Source organism: Leptonotus elevatus, chromosome 1 (genome assembly GCF_054856555.1).
Source record: "Leptonotus elevatus isolate MCC_2025b chromosome 1, RoL_Lele_1.0, whole genome shotgun sequence".
Taxonomy (NCBI): Eukaryota; Metazoa; Chordata; class Actinopteri; order Syngnathiformes; family Syngnathidae; genus Leptonotus; species Leptonotus elevatus.
The window spans coordinates 51,853,938-51,873,441 of NC_141239.1; the positions used below are offsets into that span (position 1 = coordinate 51,853,938).

General features: G+C 38.9%; 1 protein-coding gene and 1 long non-coding RNA gene across 7 annotated transcripts in view; one reads left to right on the forward strand and one right to left on the reverse strand.

The window, feature by feature from the left end:
- Positions 1-1,759: 1,759 nt before the first annotated feature.
- Positions 1,760-19,504, forward strand: part of nfixb (nuclear factor I/Xb) — a 151,911-nt gene continuing 134,166 nt past the window's right edge. Inside the window, exon 1 of one of the 5 annotated variants that reach the window (XM_086068760.1) lies at positions 1,760-1,855. In XM_086068760.1, the coding sequence (XP_085924886.1) occupies positions 1,799-1,855 (57 nt within the window). In that variant the 5' untranslated portion in view covers positions 1,760-1,798. Of the gene's footprint in view, positions 1,856-12,563; positions 13,455-19,504 lie in introns of those variants that run through there. The other 4 variants (XM_086068786.1, XM_086068891.1, XM_086068779.1 and 1 more) reach the window with 4 other exon arrangements.
- LOC147184572 (uncharacterized) lies at positions 5,542-13,375 on the reverse strand. 2 transcript variants are annotated; one of them, XR_015094090.1, is made up of 3 exons: positions 13,206-13,375; positions 7,608-7,708; positions 5,542-6,499 (listed from the first exon to the last, which is right to left on the reverse strand). It is a non-coding gene; the product is annotated as an uncharacterized LOC147184572 (long non-coding RNA). The 2 variants fall into 2 exon arrangements; XR_015094089.1 differs by having other exon boundaries at positions 7,602-7,708.

Sequence of the window (19,504 nt, forward strand, 5' to 3'; positions counted from 1 at the left end):
TATAGCATTACACTATGAACAAATGACGAAGCTATTGCCTAACTTAGCTATGCAAACATTGATTCAGAACTTCATACATTCTAAAGCATGGATGGGTTCAATTCTACTCAAGCTTTGTTGACAGAACCTACTGACAGCAAATGGTGGTGGTCAACTTCTTGCATAACAGTAAAGACAAAGTTGCACAATTTACATGTGTTGCCCTTCAAACTCTATAGCTACAAGTGTAACTACTCATTAAACCCATTACACTCTTGCCCTCATATATTCATAACGGTAAAGAGATGCAATTGTTTTGACACAAATTTGGAAAAGACACCATCTACTTTACTGTCTGCTTTTTTGTGACAGCATCATCCTGGCACTTCAGATCACATATCCCTCTGGTGTATTGCAACAACATACTGCATGAGACTCCCTCCTGTTGTATTGACAGTAAAGGCAGATTGAAAGACATAGAAGGACCATTTGATAAAGAACCTCCAAAAAGGAACTCTTAAGACACCCTAAGAGGCATTTGTGTTATTATTATTTTTTTATGGAAAAGGCATATTAAGCAATTGGAGAACAATCACAAAAAATGTAAATACCAAATATTAGGGGTGGGAATCTTTGAATGTCTCACGATTCGATTCCGATTTTTGGGTGTGCGATTCGATTCAGAATCTATTTTCGATTAAGAAAGTTTTTTGATTGATTGAAGTTTTTATTGTCAATGATTTTTGCTTCAATTTATAGATGTTCAAGGAATCGTAATGATCTATTCCAATCTGACTCGCTAATGCTAACTAGTGCACTACTCGCGGCACTTTTATCACTCAAAAGAACGGCTCCACGCTGCAAAAAAACTACTTTTATTGGAATAATTTGATCGTGCCTTTTTCCTTCTACTCTCTAATGTGGCTACAACTTAACAGTGTATCAGACCGCATGGAACCACAATGCCTTTAAGTGGCCAAATCGGGTACAACATGAACAGCGCTCCCAATAAAGGCACACACAAACAAAGGGAAGACAGTATAAAATAATTTAAATAAAATCGATTTTGGGACAATTAAAATCGATTCTGAATTGTACTAAATGAGAATCGCAATTCTTATGAGAATCGATTTTTTTGGGCACACCCCTACTAAATATATTACTACAGAATTGTTACCTTTTTAATGTTAACTGCCAATAATTAATGTACTCATAGCAGTAAAATTAATTGATTTTCAAAATGAAATGCCTCTACCGTTATAGATCAAATGATATGCAAGAGAAGCTGTTCGGTCACCTGACTACAAAAAGAGCTTGGCTGGGGGCCTCCTCGAGCATTCACAATACATCAGCCTACGGCACGGCAAATTGAGGTCTGCGAAAACGATATCAAATATGCAAAGGATATTTGGTGTACAGTGTGTGTAGCCGCATACACCCATGTAGGGACCTGAGGATGTCGGTTCAGGGTTGGTGGCTCGGCAAGAGTGCAAATGGCAGAAGGAGCACTTGGACCGGCAAAGCGAGAGGCACAGCTGCTTGGAGAGGGCTCAGTGGCATTTCTGTGTCTGGGTCCCCTCTCCCTCCACACACACACACACACACACACACACGCACACGCACACACACACACACACACAAATACAGTATATACCCATACATACACACACACTCTACCACTCAAGCCGTAGCAGCATCCTACTAACACATAGCTCCTAAACAGTATTTTTTTGGGTCCAATTATTGACTTTGTTGACATATTGATATCAGCAGCTCCAAGAAGAGGATTGTGGCGTGGGAGGCAACGTGGCAGTGTGGAATGGCGTGGGAAAGGTGGCAGCTGTGTTATGACTTCTCTGCCAGGTCATGGTGCATGGTAGGATGGATGCCTCCTGTCTCGCCTTTACTCTGTAATGACCAATCAGTCTGTTTGTCTTCTCTTCCTCTTTCTCTGTTTTCAACTCAAATGCAACCGTTTCATTTTCCTGCTTTGCACGCTGCGTGTTTACCAGTTTGCTGTGAGTGTTTGGTGTTTGCTCAAGGCCACAGAAAAGGGCTATAGGATGTAAATTGACAAACAAGTTTGGAATTTCAAAAATAACAAGGACGGCTCACTGAGGCAAAGATGCTGTTTTAATTTGTTTACATGTTGATGAGATATTTTCAATAATATTAACATTCTCCTTAAATCTAGTCACAAGACGCTTTGGATGAAGACATCCATGATTGACTACATCAAACATATCTAGGTCTTATCCCAAAGGATGTGAGATTTTAATTTAAACCCAGCAGAGGAAATGGATTTAATTAAGGCCGTGATCCACTCAAGAGGCATAAATCCACATTTGGCCCTCATTTTAAACATGTTCTCACCAGAAACCTTACCTGTTGTGTCAGATTCAGTCACGCCTTAATGTTATGTTAACTTTTTGACCCCTGACATACTGTTGATTGCACAGTGACTGTCTTCTTTGTGTGCGACCTTCAGGTAAATTCTCCCAGATTCCTACATTGACAACATCAATCACGCCTATCTCTTGATATTTTTTATTGATTTATTTTTTTATATTATTTTCCTTCGTGCAGCGCGCAGCGTTGATCACAGAGGTGTCTCGAGGCCTGACACAGTTTGTAAACCCGAGGGTTCCTCTCGGTGCCAGCCTGCTGCACTCGCCGCTATATAGGGCACAAGTAGACCCTCTGCTTGGATGGGTGGGAATGTGCGAGAGAGGGGGGGAGAAAAAGAGACAGGGGGGGCGAAGAGGGGGATTCATGGAGGGATGGCAGCCAGAAATGGGGCCCCATGCAGGGATGCAGGAGATGGCGAGCAGGGGGGAGGGGTGTAGGGGTTGCAGGGTGTTAGGGGGCACAGAGAGGGGCACAGGCTGGGCATGGGCAGCCTGGCAAAAAGAGCAGCCCTCCATCTGTGACACTCAATGCCTCGGCTCCATGACATATACATTGGGCAAGTTGTGGGCCCAAGCCACTATGTAGATTTCATTTTCACAACTTTTGGGGATTTATGTTGTCCAACTATATATATATTTTTTTAACCTTTTATTTATAATAATAATAATAATAATAATAATAATAATAATAATAATAATAATAATAATAATAATAATATTTAAGTTTTACAAATGAAAATGAATGAACATTTTTATTCGGTTCATTAGCAAACTAAAACTTCAACATGGTCAAAAACAAAAACTATTCTTCATATGGTGAGATATCTTGCGTCTAGACGGATGATGAGGATGGGCTTGCCAGGCAAGAACGTCAAAGGAAGACCTAAGAGAAAATTGATAGATTATTTCCAAACCTGTTTGCAGTACATTGCCCACCAAATGTTATCAGCAGTCACAAAGGTTCATTTAAGCACCAGTGAGCCAATTCTAAAATTGATGATGTCATTACAATTGTCATTTATCGTGGGTAGTAGATGAAAACAAATCTTTATCAAATCTTATCTAATTTGGTACACGTATGCAGGGAAGCTGTAATTTCCATCACAAGTTTCTGCCAGATCTGATCCAAATTGCACATTTGGTAGTCATTTAACGGAAATCCCATTTAACATGTTGTAGGGCATACTGTATATCTCTAACAAATCTTATCAGATCAACTTGTCATTTGTCACGCTTATGTGGGATTTTATTACATTATGCAAGAAGTCTTGGATCTGAATAAATATTAACCTTCGTTTAGCTTAAAATCCTAAATTATTGTCATTCACGCACTCATTTGGAACATGGCAAAGTCTCAATTGCATGTCTTTTTTTGGGGGGGGCTGCTTGTCAGTTTCTTATGTTTTGGAACCAGTCGTCGCTCTTAAAAAATATTGAACCTGTCATTTGTGTGTTTTTTAGCTTTAATGATCAGATGCCTCCCTCCATTTCTGTCTCACCCTCTTTTATCTCTCTAGCTGTCTCTCTCTCTCTCCACCCCCAGACAGACCCTCCCATCGGTGGCCATTTCCCTCCGTCTGGCTCGTCCCCTTCCTTTCACCCGGGTGACCCCACTACCGCCTCAGTGTGTCTGTCTGTCTGCTTCTCTTTTATCCAGATACAGTATACCCGAACCACTGTTCACCCTCACCATCCTGTTTTGGTACCAGTGTCTGTCATGGTTATCTCCTGTGCTCTTCCGACTCTGTCTTTGTTTCCAACAACGCAGATCATTTGCTTTTATTTCCCCTTGATTCTCCTCTTTTCGTGCGCTGCTACCGCACAGATGTCTGGCTTGGCCTGCAACACCTGCCTCGCCATGTGTTACTACCAAGTGTTGCCTTCAACTACAGTGCCCAGTGTGTGTGTGTGTGTGTTTCTTTTTTGGGGATGGGGGAGTAGAAGCCACAGAGTGGATTAGTCATGAATATTCATGTTCTGGATATACCAAGCAGAAAATGGCACGGCAGAAATGACTCCACCCTTGGAAAAAAATAGAGAAGGGAAGTGATGAGACTCAAGGAAGTAGAGACGGGTGAAGGCGGAAGAGCGGAGATTCTCCTGAACCAACGTGAAAAAGACAGGTGAAAGTGAGGGTGAAAAGGGAGAACGATTGCTACACAGTAAATTATGTAGTCAATTTGACTCTATTTTGATAGGGACCAAATAGACTCAGTTTTAGAGTAATATTTACACTAGGAAGAGAGTAAAATAAAGAATTTTAATTTAAATAAAAGCAACTCAACGTAGAAACGAACTCACAACCTTTAGCTTGGGAGAAAGCCGATCTACTCCCTGAGCCACGCAGCTCCTGCTTTCTGTTAGTATATCACTCATGTCAGCTGCAGCTGTTTCCATGATTTCATGGAATCTTTCTAACTCCAACAGACCAAAAACAACCTTTGGTCTCTTGGTGAAAACGCAAACAGTAGGAGAGGCATAGCTCAGGTGATAGTGTGGCAGTCTCCCAAGTTGAAGGTCGTGAGTTTGAGCCTTAACCCTTGAGTGAGTTTTATTTATTATTTATTTTTTTCCTTTTTTTTTTACTCTCTTCCTAGTGTAAATCTTAGTTTACTCTAAAACTGAGTCTATTTGGTCCCTATCTAAATAGAGTCAGAATTTTCACTACAGACCCTCATATCGCAATTTTACCAATTTAACACAAATGTGTTGGTGTTTGTGGTGAGAGGGCGGGCGGTTGCATTACAATAGCATTAGCAATTAGCAAAGGAGACCAGATCTCCGTAGAAGCCTGGTACACACACGTGGTGTATGGAGTTTCCTCCCCCAAATCAGATATTTGTCTTAGTACCAATATTGACCAATGAGAGGCAGCAATGTGTCACAAGGAATCAAACTTCTGGAAAAAATGGGACAAAGAAGAAAGATTAATGGGAGAATAGAATAAGCTATGCTAACTGTGGTAACTTCATGATGCTAGCAAACACTTCTTGACTTTTTCATTGTGATGAATGACTTGGAGAACAAGTTATCCAAACTTTCAACACAATTTTTATTTTGTATTTGTTAAGTCTGGCAGCAGCATGAGTTTCAGGTCGATTCGTAGTTGGCAATAATGTTTTACATTCCATGCGTTAATTATTAAATTTGTGGATCCACCAAATTTGGTGGAGACCAAACACAGGGTTTGAACATGTATGCGTCTAACATTTATGGTTGCTGGACCCCACTATTTTCTGTACAGATTATGACGGTAAAATTACTTTGAATGCAAATTCTTCACCACAGGTCAGGAACTGTTTCTTTGTTTATGTGTGATCTGAATGACACGGTAATCAGAAATATAAAGAGCCTTTATTGTGAAGAAACATACACAAATACTAACAGCCAGACAGTGATGTGACTTAACTCAATCAAAATGTAACATAGGGCCTATACAGCAAGCCTAACTTAGTAGCCTAGATGACAGAATCATACCTATACGTATGATTCTACAGTACAGTCATATATGCAATACAGGGAGAATGTTTTCATTGTGAATTTCAACTTTGAACTGGTCTTGAAGTAAACCTGTATGGCACACAGATTTTAATTTAATGTAACCTTAACATTCATAGCTTTTGCAAAAAAAGAAAAAAGAAAAAAATAAGCCATTCATAAGAGTGTATTATTTATATCTGCCTCGATTTCACGATTGAGCTAATTTTCTACGATTTGATTTTTTCAATGACGATTGATCAAATGAATTTGATTTATTGCCCAGCCCTACTCATTGCAGAAAACTGAGAGGGCACTGTAAATGAAAAAGTGTTATATGTGAGACCCAAGTAAAAAGAAGGATGAGGGACATCTAGGTGGAAAAAGGCGGGAAGGAGATGATAACATGTAGACCGCTGGGGTGAGGGACAGCACATCTAAGTGGACCAAGACCCTTGTGGCTGCTCCTCTCTCTTTCATGGAGTGCCAAAAAAGGAGATTATACCAGCTCTGCTTTCTCCTATGGCGTTGGTGGTGGGGTGGAGGATATTGGGAGGGTTAGTAGACTTGTCCCTTCCCCACATCACCTCATTTTCCTCCCCCACAGACGACATCCTCTGGTGGTTTAGGCTGGACTTAAAACCAGAGAAAATAATTTCATTTTATAAGGCATTTAAGCAAACCAACATAGTCTTCATAGTCAAGTAATACCACACAATAATTTATGTATACATGAACTTGTATGTTATATGAGGTTTTATACAGGCACGTCACATGAACTTTTACACTGTGAGAAAAGAATGTGAAACCCATGAGCACAAGCGGCTAGCTAATGATAGCAATGCATCCAGGTGCTGAGATAGCACAGCATTCCCAAATCATGATACCCTGTCCACAATACATCACATTAGAAATACGTTTGTACCCCTTTTCAGCTTGTTGTACATGTTAACTATTCTTAACTCATTCACTGCCATTGACGGCTATAGACGTCAAAAATTCATTTGAACTATTCATTTTAGTTTAAAACTTTTTTCCACTTTTGTTAACAAGAGTATGAAAACCTAGGAAAAAATTATAGTACATTTAACAGATATAAAATTTGTGATTAATCGTGAGTTAACTATTGAAGTCATGTGATTAATTACAATTGAAAATTTTAATCACCTGACGCCCCAAATTTTTAATAATCTTTTTGTTTGTTTCTTTCTTCCTTTTTTTTAAAGATATTTTTTTAATCTAGGTTTTCATACTCTTGTTAACAAAAGTAGATTTTTTTTTAAACTAATAGAAATAGTTCAAATGATTTTTTTACGTTTATAGCCGTTTATTTATATTTAATAGGCAATGAATGAGTTAATATGTGGTTTGATGTGTGTCATATTTTGTAACAACTGCAGCCCAGTTAAAAGGGATCATGAATTAACGTCTAGAGCCATTAATGGCAGTCAGTGAACTAAGGCACTTCTCGCCAAAGCCACTAAAACAGTCACCATTCTGCAAATACGCGTATCTCCAATCACAGATACACACTTCTCACGATCCCGCCCTAAACAAGGCAGTCAAACAGTGAGTTAATCAGACCTATAAAAGCCTTCTTTGCCAGTAGAAGATAAAGCAGTTAGCCGGTAGTCCTGCACTGCTGAGAGCACTACTTGTCTAGCGGGGCCTTGTGGCTGCCTGATAAGAAAGGAGTGTGTGGGATACCCCTAGAGATCCAAGCACGAATGTACGCACACTCACGTAGGCTCCTCTCAGTGTCAGAGCCAATCAGCTCTCAGCAAGGCCCCAGGCTCAACCAATCGTTCATCTGCATCAGGAGTTGTTCGTTTCAGCACTTTGCCCTAAAAGTGTATGTGTGTGATTACATTCGGGCATCAGCCACTTTAATTGCTACATCTATACAAGATAATAGAATTCCAAACAGAAGCTGTATCAAAAAGTCTTCCTTTTCAAATGTTCTTTTTTGATGGACACTTTTGGAGTTTATGATGTATCCATATGCTTCGTGTCCTAAATTAGGGTTACGTGCAATACATATACTGTATAGGCTTATATGTTATGTTAACCACTATTCCACCTTGCCGATGATAACAATACAATATTATGCTTAGTATTGTGGTTACAACAGTGTAGAACTATAGACTACTTCACATCTAAAGGTGTTTCTAATACTGTGTGTTCAGTTCATTTTAAGGATGCACGGTATTGGTGCCACTCTCCAACGCTGCAATACCAGCCTGTCATATATGTACTTTGCTATATTTTTCTCCCTGAGTGAGCATGTACAATTTGACAGATAGTCTCAACCTTTGCTTACTTCAAACTTTTTATTGATCCATTTTTAGTAAACAATAATTGAACAAAATGGTGCAGCAACAAAAGCAGAAAGATGTTATAACAATACTCACAGCAGGGCCTAAGTGATTTGATTTTGGTGAATGTGCAGATTGCCCCACGCAAAAATAAATAAACAAATAAATAAATACAATTTAAAAAACTAAAATAAAATAATAATAATAATTAAAAAAAACATTTTTTTTTTAAATAATAATATAAATAAAAATTAAAAAAGTAGATATATATTTTTTTTTACAAATTTACAAATTTAAAAATTATATTTAATAGCACACCACACAATAAATACCAAATTTCATGGACAACTACAAAAACATAATAATAATAAGTATGACTTTACCATATATTTGTTTACATTAAACCACACAATTCTTATCTCGTATAAATGAATGTGCACGTGACACAATGATTTATGCAAATCTATCTGCAGGTAACTGGACTTGACTGACTGCTTTATTTTAAAGCCAGCAAGCTTTGCCTCGCCTTGGTGCATGGATGTAATGGTGGAGTAAACAAGTTATAAGCAAGCTAAGTAGCTAACACTATTTTCATGTTTATTTTTATAGGCAATGATGATTGGCTGACATACATGCCTCTACCCTGGGCCCATTCTTCCTCCTCACCCTTCTGCCGCTTTCTTAATGCAGCACCTGAGGGCTTGGACCGTTTCATTGTAAATGTTTTGGGGATTTAAAAAATAAATAAAAATCTGCCCTGCAATTTGGCCCCACCTCCACTAGATGGCGCCCTAGGCGACCGCCTAGTTCGCCTATGCCCAGGGCTAGGCCTGACTCACAGGTATATATTTGTCATGCTCTATGAAAAAGGAATTATATTAGTCAAGCTCAATTGCTACTATCTTCTTCGGATGTTCTGATGATGATTTTTACCATGCGTGCACCACACTGCCCCCATGATGTGCACAACAGAAGCACCACATATACTTCCAGGCAAGTGGAATATGATTAATAGTCAATGTGTATAAGAACAGTACACATAGTCAAATCAACTTTCTTTAAAAAGAAACGCTGCTGTAACAAAGTAAAATATTAAATAAATATATAATAAAAACATAAAACACAATACACATAATAATAATAATAATAATACTGTATATTTGAGTGCCATACCATGATATGCCATGTTTTTTTGTTTTCGAACGATATTAAAACTAAATAAATGTTTATCTAAGAAATAGGCTACTGGCATTATAATGTATTGTACTCAGTATTAGTGAGTAGCCTACTCAAACGTAAGTACTGTGCTTGTCCTGATACTTGGTCTGCAAAAAAGAGGTATCGGCGCATCCTTATATTTTTATTTTTCTATTTTTTTTACCGGGTTGCTGTAAGGCAAGTATTAGAAACATCTCTCAGTATGATGGCAATAATGAACACATTGTTTAATACTTATTGAACAGTTACAATTAAAAAACAGAATGCTTTTCGAACAAGCACTTTTTCATAACATTTATTGTGTGATTGTATGGTTGTAACTAATGACGTGTCTGGAATGTGCATTTGTATACACAATGTGAGGAATGCTTACTAGAAGTACGGTATAAGGTTGGAGAGAACTGCAGTGTATTCCAACAAGCATCTACTAGCTTTACTTAATTTTTCATGACACAAATATTAATTGCAATCCGAGTTTGTATAGTGCATGGGAAGTGAGTTTTTCAGGAAGTTGAAGGTTATCTTCCAAAAGCTGTTTTAATGCTCAAAATGCACACTGGGCAAGGCTGTGTATGCTTATGTTGTTATATTCCCTCGAATTCAAAATGTAGTATAGATTATTTTCTGTTTTATGCAGAAAAATATGTATAGTAACCTATTGTAAATAAAGCGCCACTGTCGTACGGGTTTCTTATCACACTCAAGTAAACATTCATATTTGAAGTCTAATACTGTTCATCACTCTATTTACCTTGAAGGCCGCACATTTCAAAAGGCTTTTTGGTAAAAGAGAAGAGAGTGCAATCTGGATTTATTAAAGATTGAAATTGCACTGTAATGAAAAATTTACATCAGTCAGTCTATAAGCTGTATATAAAAAAACGGTTACATTTTGCAACCTTGCAAGATCTTTGAAGATCTCATGCATTGAAGGACCAGTGAGCAATATCAAATACACCCAGCAATGGGAAACAATTGCTATAACAACTGAAATAGATGCTTCTTATGTTTCCATTTTCAATAAACAATTTTTTTTCCAAATCACACACCAAATTGAAGCTATTTCTTTCTCTCTCTCTTTTTTTTTTTTTTAAATCCTCATGTTATGGTTATTTTCACTGAAGTGATTGGCAGCCCTGCAATCATCATTAAGCAGGTCTAGGGTATACACCTGTTAAGGGTTGCTGGAAAAAATATGTTGGTTTTCATGCTCTTAATGTTTGATAACAGCACAACATTGTTTTTCTTTTTAAATTCTTTCTTTCTTTCTTTCTTTCTTTCTTTCAACTTGTGTTATACCATCAATCGATGTTTCTAGTGTATTTTAATACATTTTGGACTGCAGCATGCATGCTGGCCTCCAACCATAATGGCTACTTTATACACAGGTCAAACGCGTCCATTCCCTGTCAAAGAAATGAGAGAATAGCCGCGGTTGTGGCGGGTTCGAGTGGGCCTGCCAAGGTCAACATTCCTAAATGGACCGTTGCCCAGCGGATCTTTTGTTTCTAAAGTTGATGTTAAAAGCCCAAGCCAAGACGATACAAACGGGCCTTGCAGCTTCATTGAAAACTGGTGCGTGCACGCGCATTAATGTTCGTGCGTCACGTTGCCATTATATGCACGTACAGAGACAACGTGTCTATTAAAACCTATTTATTGCTTATATTTGTAAACATGCTTGCTATATGTCCCATTAGGCAGGTTTTGAGATAGGCCTGTTACATAACAGTGCCATATGAGTGTCCTTTTACGACAACGAATATTGACCTCTTTAGTGTGAGAACATATTAAATCCGTTAAAAAGCATTTCGTTGCTAAGAAGATTATTAGAGCGCCGTATTATGCTTTTAGGCCTTATGTTTATTAAAGCTAGCTAAAGAGGGGTTTCAATGTTAGACATCAGGTTAAGTCCAAAATCAAGTCAATTAAGACTTTTGAGTCTTTATTAATATTTTATTGCTCTAAAATCGGATGTTTTATTTTCCCCGTTGCGTTAATTCCGCATTGAACATCGTTGAGAAGACGTGCTGTGGCAAGAATCTCGTTTGCATGTGTGTTTAATTAAAAATAAGCATTTTCTTGGCTGGACATTCCACCAATTTAAACTCCGTTAATATTAAGAGCCTAATTAATTTTTAATATTTACTCTTTTCAAAGATAATTGTGGCTTTTAAATAAAAACATGGTTGCATCATTTGTATTTAAATTCAAAGTGGATTTGTGCAGTTACTATATTTGTTGTTTGTCAAATTATTTACAAAATATTAAAATGTTTGTTTATAATTTTATTTGATTTTCGTTTAAAAAAATCATTATAATATTACCTCACAATGGTGCAGAAATCAAAGCATGCAGGTCATGTTTTAAATTCAATAGTACTGTAGCGTTGAAAAAAAAAACCTCGCTGTTTATTGAAAAAAAACTGCTCCTTTAAATAAGTAATTTTAATATAGAAAATAAACAAATTGCAGAATGGGCAAACATGAGGGTTGGAGACTTCAGAATTAGCCCCACCCAGAAACTGAAGCTGGTCAAAGCACTTTATATGATAATTATAGCAACACTTAAAAAAATTATTAAAAATAAAATGAAATATTAACATACAGAAATAATGAAGTGCATAGCCTGCTGAGGTTCTTCCTCGTCATATTTTGAAAAGTGATTAAGCTGATTAAAGCACAGATGTGACATAAATAAAAATGCATCACCTGTACTAAAAAGCCAATTAGGGGCCACGCTGTTAAAAACTGACCAAAGAAATATTCCCCCAAAATTTGCTATTTAATGTGAACAGCCTCATACTTTGCATTTGCTCTCCGCGCCTTTGCACCTACATTTCTTGCTTTTGGCAGGAAGATCAAACCCACAGGGCCCAAAAGCGCTCTGAAATTATGATGCCTGCAATCCATAATGAAAATGAAATAAATGTAAAGAAATTCGTCAAACACGCGAGTACGAGTTTATTATCGTGACTCAATTTCAAATGAATAGCTTTGATTTTAAAATGTGAACTCAAGGTTGTTATGTTAAAATTTTTTTAATCATATATCCCCCTCTGAGTTTTTGACGTCCTTGCTGATCACGTGGGATGCTCGGATGCCTCCTTAAGATTTGGTTATTTTAATCAGCGGCATGACTTTAACAGCCCCCTATCCTTATATTGCATTTCGCCCCGTCCAAAAATAAAGTGTTTTTCACAAGCAGCATCGCGGCAGCCGAACCGATCCCCGCTCCCTCCCGTCCTCGCGAGTCAGCGCGTCGGCCTGGAGCTGCCCCTGTAGCTGCGCCGAAGCCGGTGCGGGCTCGCTAATCCCTCTGCGTCCATGCTTTCCTCTGAGCCGGTATTTAATTCCTCTAAACCCCCAGCTGCCGCCCTGCTTCCTCACTGAGCACGACAGACTGCGCACCGCTCCGGTTATTAATAATTCAGCCGCCCTCCGCTCCGCGGCCGCAGGAGGAGACCGCGCGTCTTCGCCTGGCTGCTCCCGCTCCGGTGCGTGCGCGCGACAGCGGCCACGCGGTACACTTCGCGCTTCTTGTTCTTCTTTTTTGTATTTGTTCTTCAATCGCTATCGCCAACGAGGGACGTCACGCGGATCGTAGTTTGCACGCCGACTCAGCTCGCTGCCGAGATCAGCACCCGAAGCTCTCCGCAACTTTCCCCGCGTGCACGTGGAGCGAGACGGACTTCAGTTTCGTGAAAGCATGCACCCGGTTCGATTCGGCGAGCGGGTCGGCTGACGAGAGAGCTCCCTCTCTTAGACCGCAACCCAAGTAGGAGCGATTTCATGGAAATATGACGCACCTTGCATGAAGAAGTCAGGACGCAGACGACTTGGATTACAGCCTGCAGTTTACATTCAAAACAACAACAATGTTTACCACACCGTGTTTGCTTCCGGTATTATAAGGCTGAGTTGAACGACAAACTGAGCCCTTTCTTTTCTCCCACAAACTTTTTTGAGGGGAAGCCGAACTTTTTTTCCCCACTTTTTTTTTAGAGTGGAAAATGGGTCTCTGAGAGGGTTTTGGCATCTTTCCCTACACCACAATGGTACGTGCTGTGTAAACCAATAATTTGCTAATTTGTGCAGTCAGCTTTAAACGTGATTGTAGCAGCGCTTGCATTTAATGGCATGCATTTAGTGAAGTTTGGGGTTTATTGTTAATATGTCTGTGTGCGTATATCGTGCCAAGGTCCCACCACATCACGTTTTCATCACTTTTCAAACATTCGAGCTAATATTGTTTAAATGATGTTGTTCCTGTTTGGTTTCACAACCTCTCTGAGCTGTCCTGAAGTCTTAATTAATATGACCCCAGTCTACTATTAATAGTAGATTATGATATGCACTATCATATCATACGGTGTAAGCAGACAACCAAAAGGCGCCCCATAAGTTGTGTAAAAGTTGTTAACATGTCAAGTGCTTGCCAAGTGAGTTATCTTTAGAAACTTGGCTGCAAGTGCCGCTTTCAATAATGCACCTTTATGTGTAATCATGCAACTTTTGTCTGTTGTGCATGTTGATTAATTGTGCAATTTAGTGATGTTCCGAAAGTTGTGAGACCACTCATTTAAACAATTCCTTATACAAATCCATGAGCCCCCCCCCCCCTCTCTCTTTCGATTAGCTGGAATTGCAGGCAAACATGCAAAACCTTGCAACAGACTGTCAGCCAGTCTGAAAAAAAAACTTTACAGTTTACAGATGAGCTGTGATATATAACTCGCACATCGTTGACCCTCAATTGAGTTCTATTTTCTACTTTTCCCAGCGTTGAACTTGAGCCAGTAGTTAGGGGAACCTCCCACATACAACCTTGGCACTTCTCAAGTTTCAGCAAGCCATCTTATTTGCACATGAATATGGGAGATTATTAGTATGAATAATTATTTGTTTACAAGAATTCGAGCAACCGTGGCAGCTGTTCAAAAAAAAAAAAAAAGCTCCTCGGTAAAAAGGATACAGAATTCAGGACAAGTCTCGTGTGGGATTATCTTGACTTGTGAGTCTCCTGCTATAGCAATTCGTCTTGAAAAAAACAAAAACTGCAAAGTTCACACCAAACAATTTTGCAGTGTGATGACTGAAGTATGTGTTGATCAATGTCAAGTTTCTGTGAGACGGAATCTTCCACAGTGGCACACAAACACCACTTAGATGATTTATATCTGCCACTATAGTGAGTTGTCCAAATATGCAGTAGAGCAAACGGGATGTTTAACCTCTTGCCCGCTCGCCCTCCAAAAATGTTGTGTGTAATAGTATTGCTTCAAAAGACATATTTTCAGATTGAACTTGACGACAGATATATGGATGCATAAATTCTTTACATGTGCATTTTTTTGTGTGTTTCTACACACAGTACAACATATTTGCTAACATTCTTAATAGCGACATGTGAAATAAGTGAGTAAAACATAGTCACAAGCTCTTCAAGTTCTCCTGACAGCGGTTGTTACTTCAAATTGTATGACTTGAGGGGCTTACTGTGCACATGTGTGCGTGTGCGTGTGCGGGGCCTGCTCCATGATTAGCGGTTTGTGCAGTGTGATTGCTGTCTTGGCTGTCAGTCATCCCTGTACACAATGTACACAGAATATTTACGCTTGTCTTGGCCTTGTGGAAAAAAAGAAGACATTATGCAAAAGATGTAATTTAAAGGGGAAAACTGAGAGGCATGGTTGATTTTTCTTTAAATATTACATAAACTACAACAGAAGTCAGAAAAATATGAAAAACACTCCAACTCAGTGTTGCAATACAGACCTCAGGATTAAAAGGGAGAATAAATCTACAACGTAGTTCTGTGCAAACGTTCCTTATTGTTATGACAAAAACGTAACGTTCTTAATCTTGGTTTATGTATTAAATGTCTGAATCCCAAATCAAGATGCCGCTGATAACATCAGTAGGCTTTATCCTAACCAGGGCAGGACATTCTTTGAATTCATACTAACCAGTGTTGTTTATTGTTTATTGAGCCAAGGTGCCCATTTTACATTGAAAAAAATCTTACCAAATGAAACTGTGACAAAAAGTATGACGACTGAAATAATGATTATCTCAATTTGCTCCCAAATAAATTGACGCAATCTGGGCCTGTTTAATTGAACATAATGTAACAACAATGACTATTTATGTTGAATAGTACAAGTTAATTGTAGTTTCTGCCCCCTATTGGAAGAGAATAAGATGGTTTGCCTGTTGACACTGTACGTCACTGGCATAGATAGCTCAACACATATGTATTTGTAAACAGTAAATAATGATTTTAAGACTAATAAGGTAAAACTGAAAAATTTCCCACGACACCACTGAGGTTTCTCGAGACAGGTTAGTGTTGGGGATGACTATAGGTACTCGGCATATTTGAGATTTTTTTTTAACTTGAATAAAAACATTTACAATCATAGAGCAGATACAGTACTTGCATTTTCACTATTGCCAAGTGAGAACTGATCAAGTCAGACAAATTAAAAATGTCACCATGAAAAAATTCATTTCAACAGACATTTTTGTCATATAAATGACACGCCCTTTGATGACATGTAACCAACGCACAAGGAAGAGGGAGCAGATGGTTTGACTTCATTCAGTTTACATGGCTGAAGTTTGGCAGGATATGTTGAGGACTTATGTGAAGTTTTGAGTGACCTTGATTCAACCTATGAAGTTGTGTGCCGCATAAGTGGCTGTATTCTGCATGAGTAATATGACCCTTGGAAAATTTGTCTGTAGTGGTACCATTGTAAAATAATTTTAGGTGTAGAATGTGTGAATTACCCCCTTGAAGTCAGTAAAATACCCATTTAAATTAAAAGCTACAGGGAAAACGGTTTCTACAAGCATTTAACATAAAATTAGTGCCATTCAACTGTATACGCAGTCTAACAAAAATATCAAGATGTAAAAACTAGGGAGAAAAAGAAATATAAATGGATCCAGTACAGTATTTTCCCCCAACATAACAGTTGCCAGGTGCATTATGTATTATAATACAATACATACAGTATAATGAGACCACTGGCAAGCAGCTACAAGAAGATAAAACTCAAATGGAGATTGCAGAGACAAATTTGCCACCTTGCTTAGCCTCGGTCACTCACTAGGCCACGCCCCCTTAAAGGCACAGCTCACACACACATTTTGTGACTTTGGGCTTACTCCAATGCACAGTAAAAACATGTTATAAAACCAGTTTATTTCTTTAAATTATCTTTAATTAAGTTTATAATCTTTTTTATGCAATGCTCCTTACACTATTTAAAATACAAAATAAACTAAATACACTCCATTGGCTTTTGGTGGGTGGAATGAATTAATGACATGTCAGTTCATTTCAGTGGGAAATTGCTTATCACTTAAAAGGAAAATCAACCTTAACTCTTTGACTGCCAGACGTTTTCAGAAAAGGGATGCCGTCAGTGCCAGCCGATTTAAGCATTTTGACTGATTTTCAAGGTCCACAGAAAATGTTCTGTTTGGACTATGGAAACACACGTACTACCAAATGAAAGATTGGACTTTCATCTTTCATCAGAAAAAAAGAGTTTGTTTCTACCTTATTCCGTTCTTTAGTAATCAACAATAGAAAATGGTTAGTTTGACCCAATTTCGCCTGTGTTGGACCAAAATACGGAGAAATCAAGCTTTTAGTGAAACGATATTATTTCATGCATTCTAGTGAATTTGACACTTCTTTTTGTCCATGAATGATGCCACAAACACCTAAATAGTGCTTTACTTCTATAAAACACTACCACCAAGAATGAAAAAGTGTTTTTTGATAGCAAAATACGTTTATTTACATTCAACAGTGTAACAATTTGACAACAATTTGGCAAACTATTTACAAATGTGTGCAACTGTGGTGCTATTTACAAATATGTGGATGTTTCAACGACAGTTTTTCTTTTTGTAACACTCTCCTGCGTGCAAAGAGACGTAACAGCATTTGCACAACAGATTGCCTCTTCGCGTGTGCCACTTTCTTGCAGGCCGTTTTTTTCCGGGGAATAGCAAGTATATACTGCAGTGTGTCATCAAGTCTAATATCAGGATCATGCTACGGTTACGTTACGGTGGTGTTACGTCTCGCTTCCTCGCGTCCTTCAGTTGCTATACCGAGTGGTAGATGTTCTGATCCATTTTATCCACTCCATTCATGGTGGCATCGTAGTCCAGAAACAGTGTCTTCTCCGTGATCAGACTGTACCCGCTCCTCCGATGAATATGCATTGGACTCGGGGTACTCTTCATTGTCCGATCGAATGTCCGCTTGTGCAGCTCCGCGTTTTCCGGCCTTAGCAGCGCTAGCCGCGCTAGCCGCGCTAGGCCGGTGAGGCTTACTACGTGATCGTAAACACGTCCAGGCTTCCAACTTTGGCGTCAAACTCGGAGTCGTCGTCGTCATCATCATCATCATCAATCTGCATTGGTCGATGCCAACTCTCCATCGCCCGATCGAATGTCCGCTTGTGCAGAAGTACCCGGCCGGCTATTGTGCGCGTTTTCCGGCCTTAGCAGCGCTTGCCGCGCTAAGCCGGTGAGGCTTACTACGTGATAGTAACAGGCCAAAGCTTCCAACTTTGGCGTAGAGCTCGGAGTCATCATCATCGTTGACATCAATGCGCTTTTTAGTATTGATTGATGCTTTCCGTCTTTGAAAAAAATGCTCAAGCTGAGCTGCTTGTAACCGGTTGCTTGGTCAAGCCATTGTGGCTTGGATCAGCCATTGTCTCCTCAACACTCTAGCTCCGCCTCACGTCTTCTACTGACGCCCACGGTGGGCGGCCCATCCAACCTTGTGCAAAGAGAGTCATCGCTGCCCTCTAGGGGCCAAAACGAGTCTTTGACTAATCAGATCTGCCTGATACTTTCAGCACAGCTGCCCAAGGCTTTCCTGCACCCGTTTTTGGAAAAAAAAAAAAAAAAACATAGGGGACGTCTTTTAACGTCCTCGGCGCCCTTCCCTAGGTTTATGCTAAACGTTTTATAACGTTTATGGCAGTCAAAGAGTTAAACAGTTCTTGACAATAATATGTTACATGTGACCTCACTAGTCTAAACATGACATTCTGATTAATATTACGTTTGTGGAATATGAGTTATGAAGCAAAATCCAGCTATTTTTATCCATCTAAGGGGGCGGCCATTTTGCCACTTGCTGTCGACTGAAGATGTCACAGTTGCTCAGGGCTCAGGCAATAACCAATCACAGCTCATCTTTTTTCTGAAGCTGTGATTGGTTGTTACCTGAGACCGGAGCAGTTGTGATGTCATTTTCACTTGACAGCAAGTGGAAAAATGGCTGATTCTGATATTAATAAGAACTGCTGGATTTTGCCTCTTAACTCATATTCCACATACGCAATATTACCATGAATACCATATTTAGACTAGTGGGGCTGCAAAGAAAATATTATCAATATTTTTAATTTTTATTTTTTATTTTTGGGTTGACTTCCCCTTTAATTAAGAGACCCTACGTTGAGTATACATACAAACAAACACATTATCTATAAATAACTGTAACTGTAACATGATTTAGTACTTCAACATATCAAACAAAGACATGGTTCACAGTGAAGTCTGGGTTAGTGTAGTCTAACTTTGTTTCACAATGATAACGCTGTTAACAGTCTCACAGCTATCCAGCGTCAATTACTTTGTCAAGATTTAACTCTGGCATTAATTGGTTGCACAGGACACGCAGGCGGCACACCAGCTGTGTGACAGAGTCATTTGAATCCACTTAATTTGGGAATGAGTTGCTATCTACTGCTGTGTCATTTTAATTTGAAAAAAAAAATCATAGCAACAATACATGTATTTTCCCTCTTCTCGCTCCTCTTTAGGGCCTTAATGAGGAATTAGAGCCAATAGCATTATTCATTACACAGAGCTTGCCAGCTATTTATCACTGCAACAATATTAGCATATTTGTTTGAATTTCCACCACTTTTTTTTAAGCATTCATAACCAGGTTTAGCATTTTTAATAATCTGGCATCGAGTGTGTCTCACCAAACTGAATGCTGAAGCAGAACCAGTGGCAAGCCCCAGAAACACAGTAAAAATCCTTTTAAACAGTACGC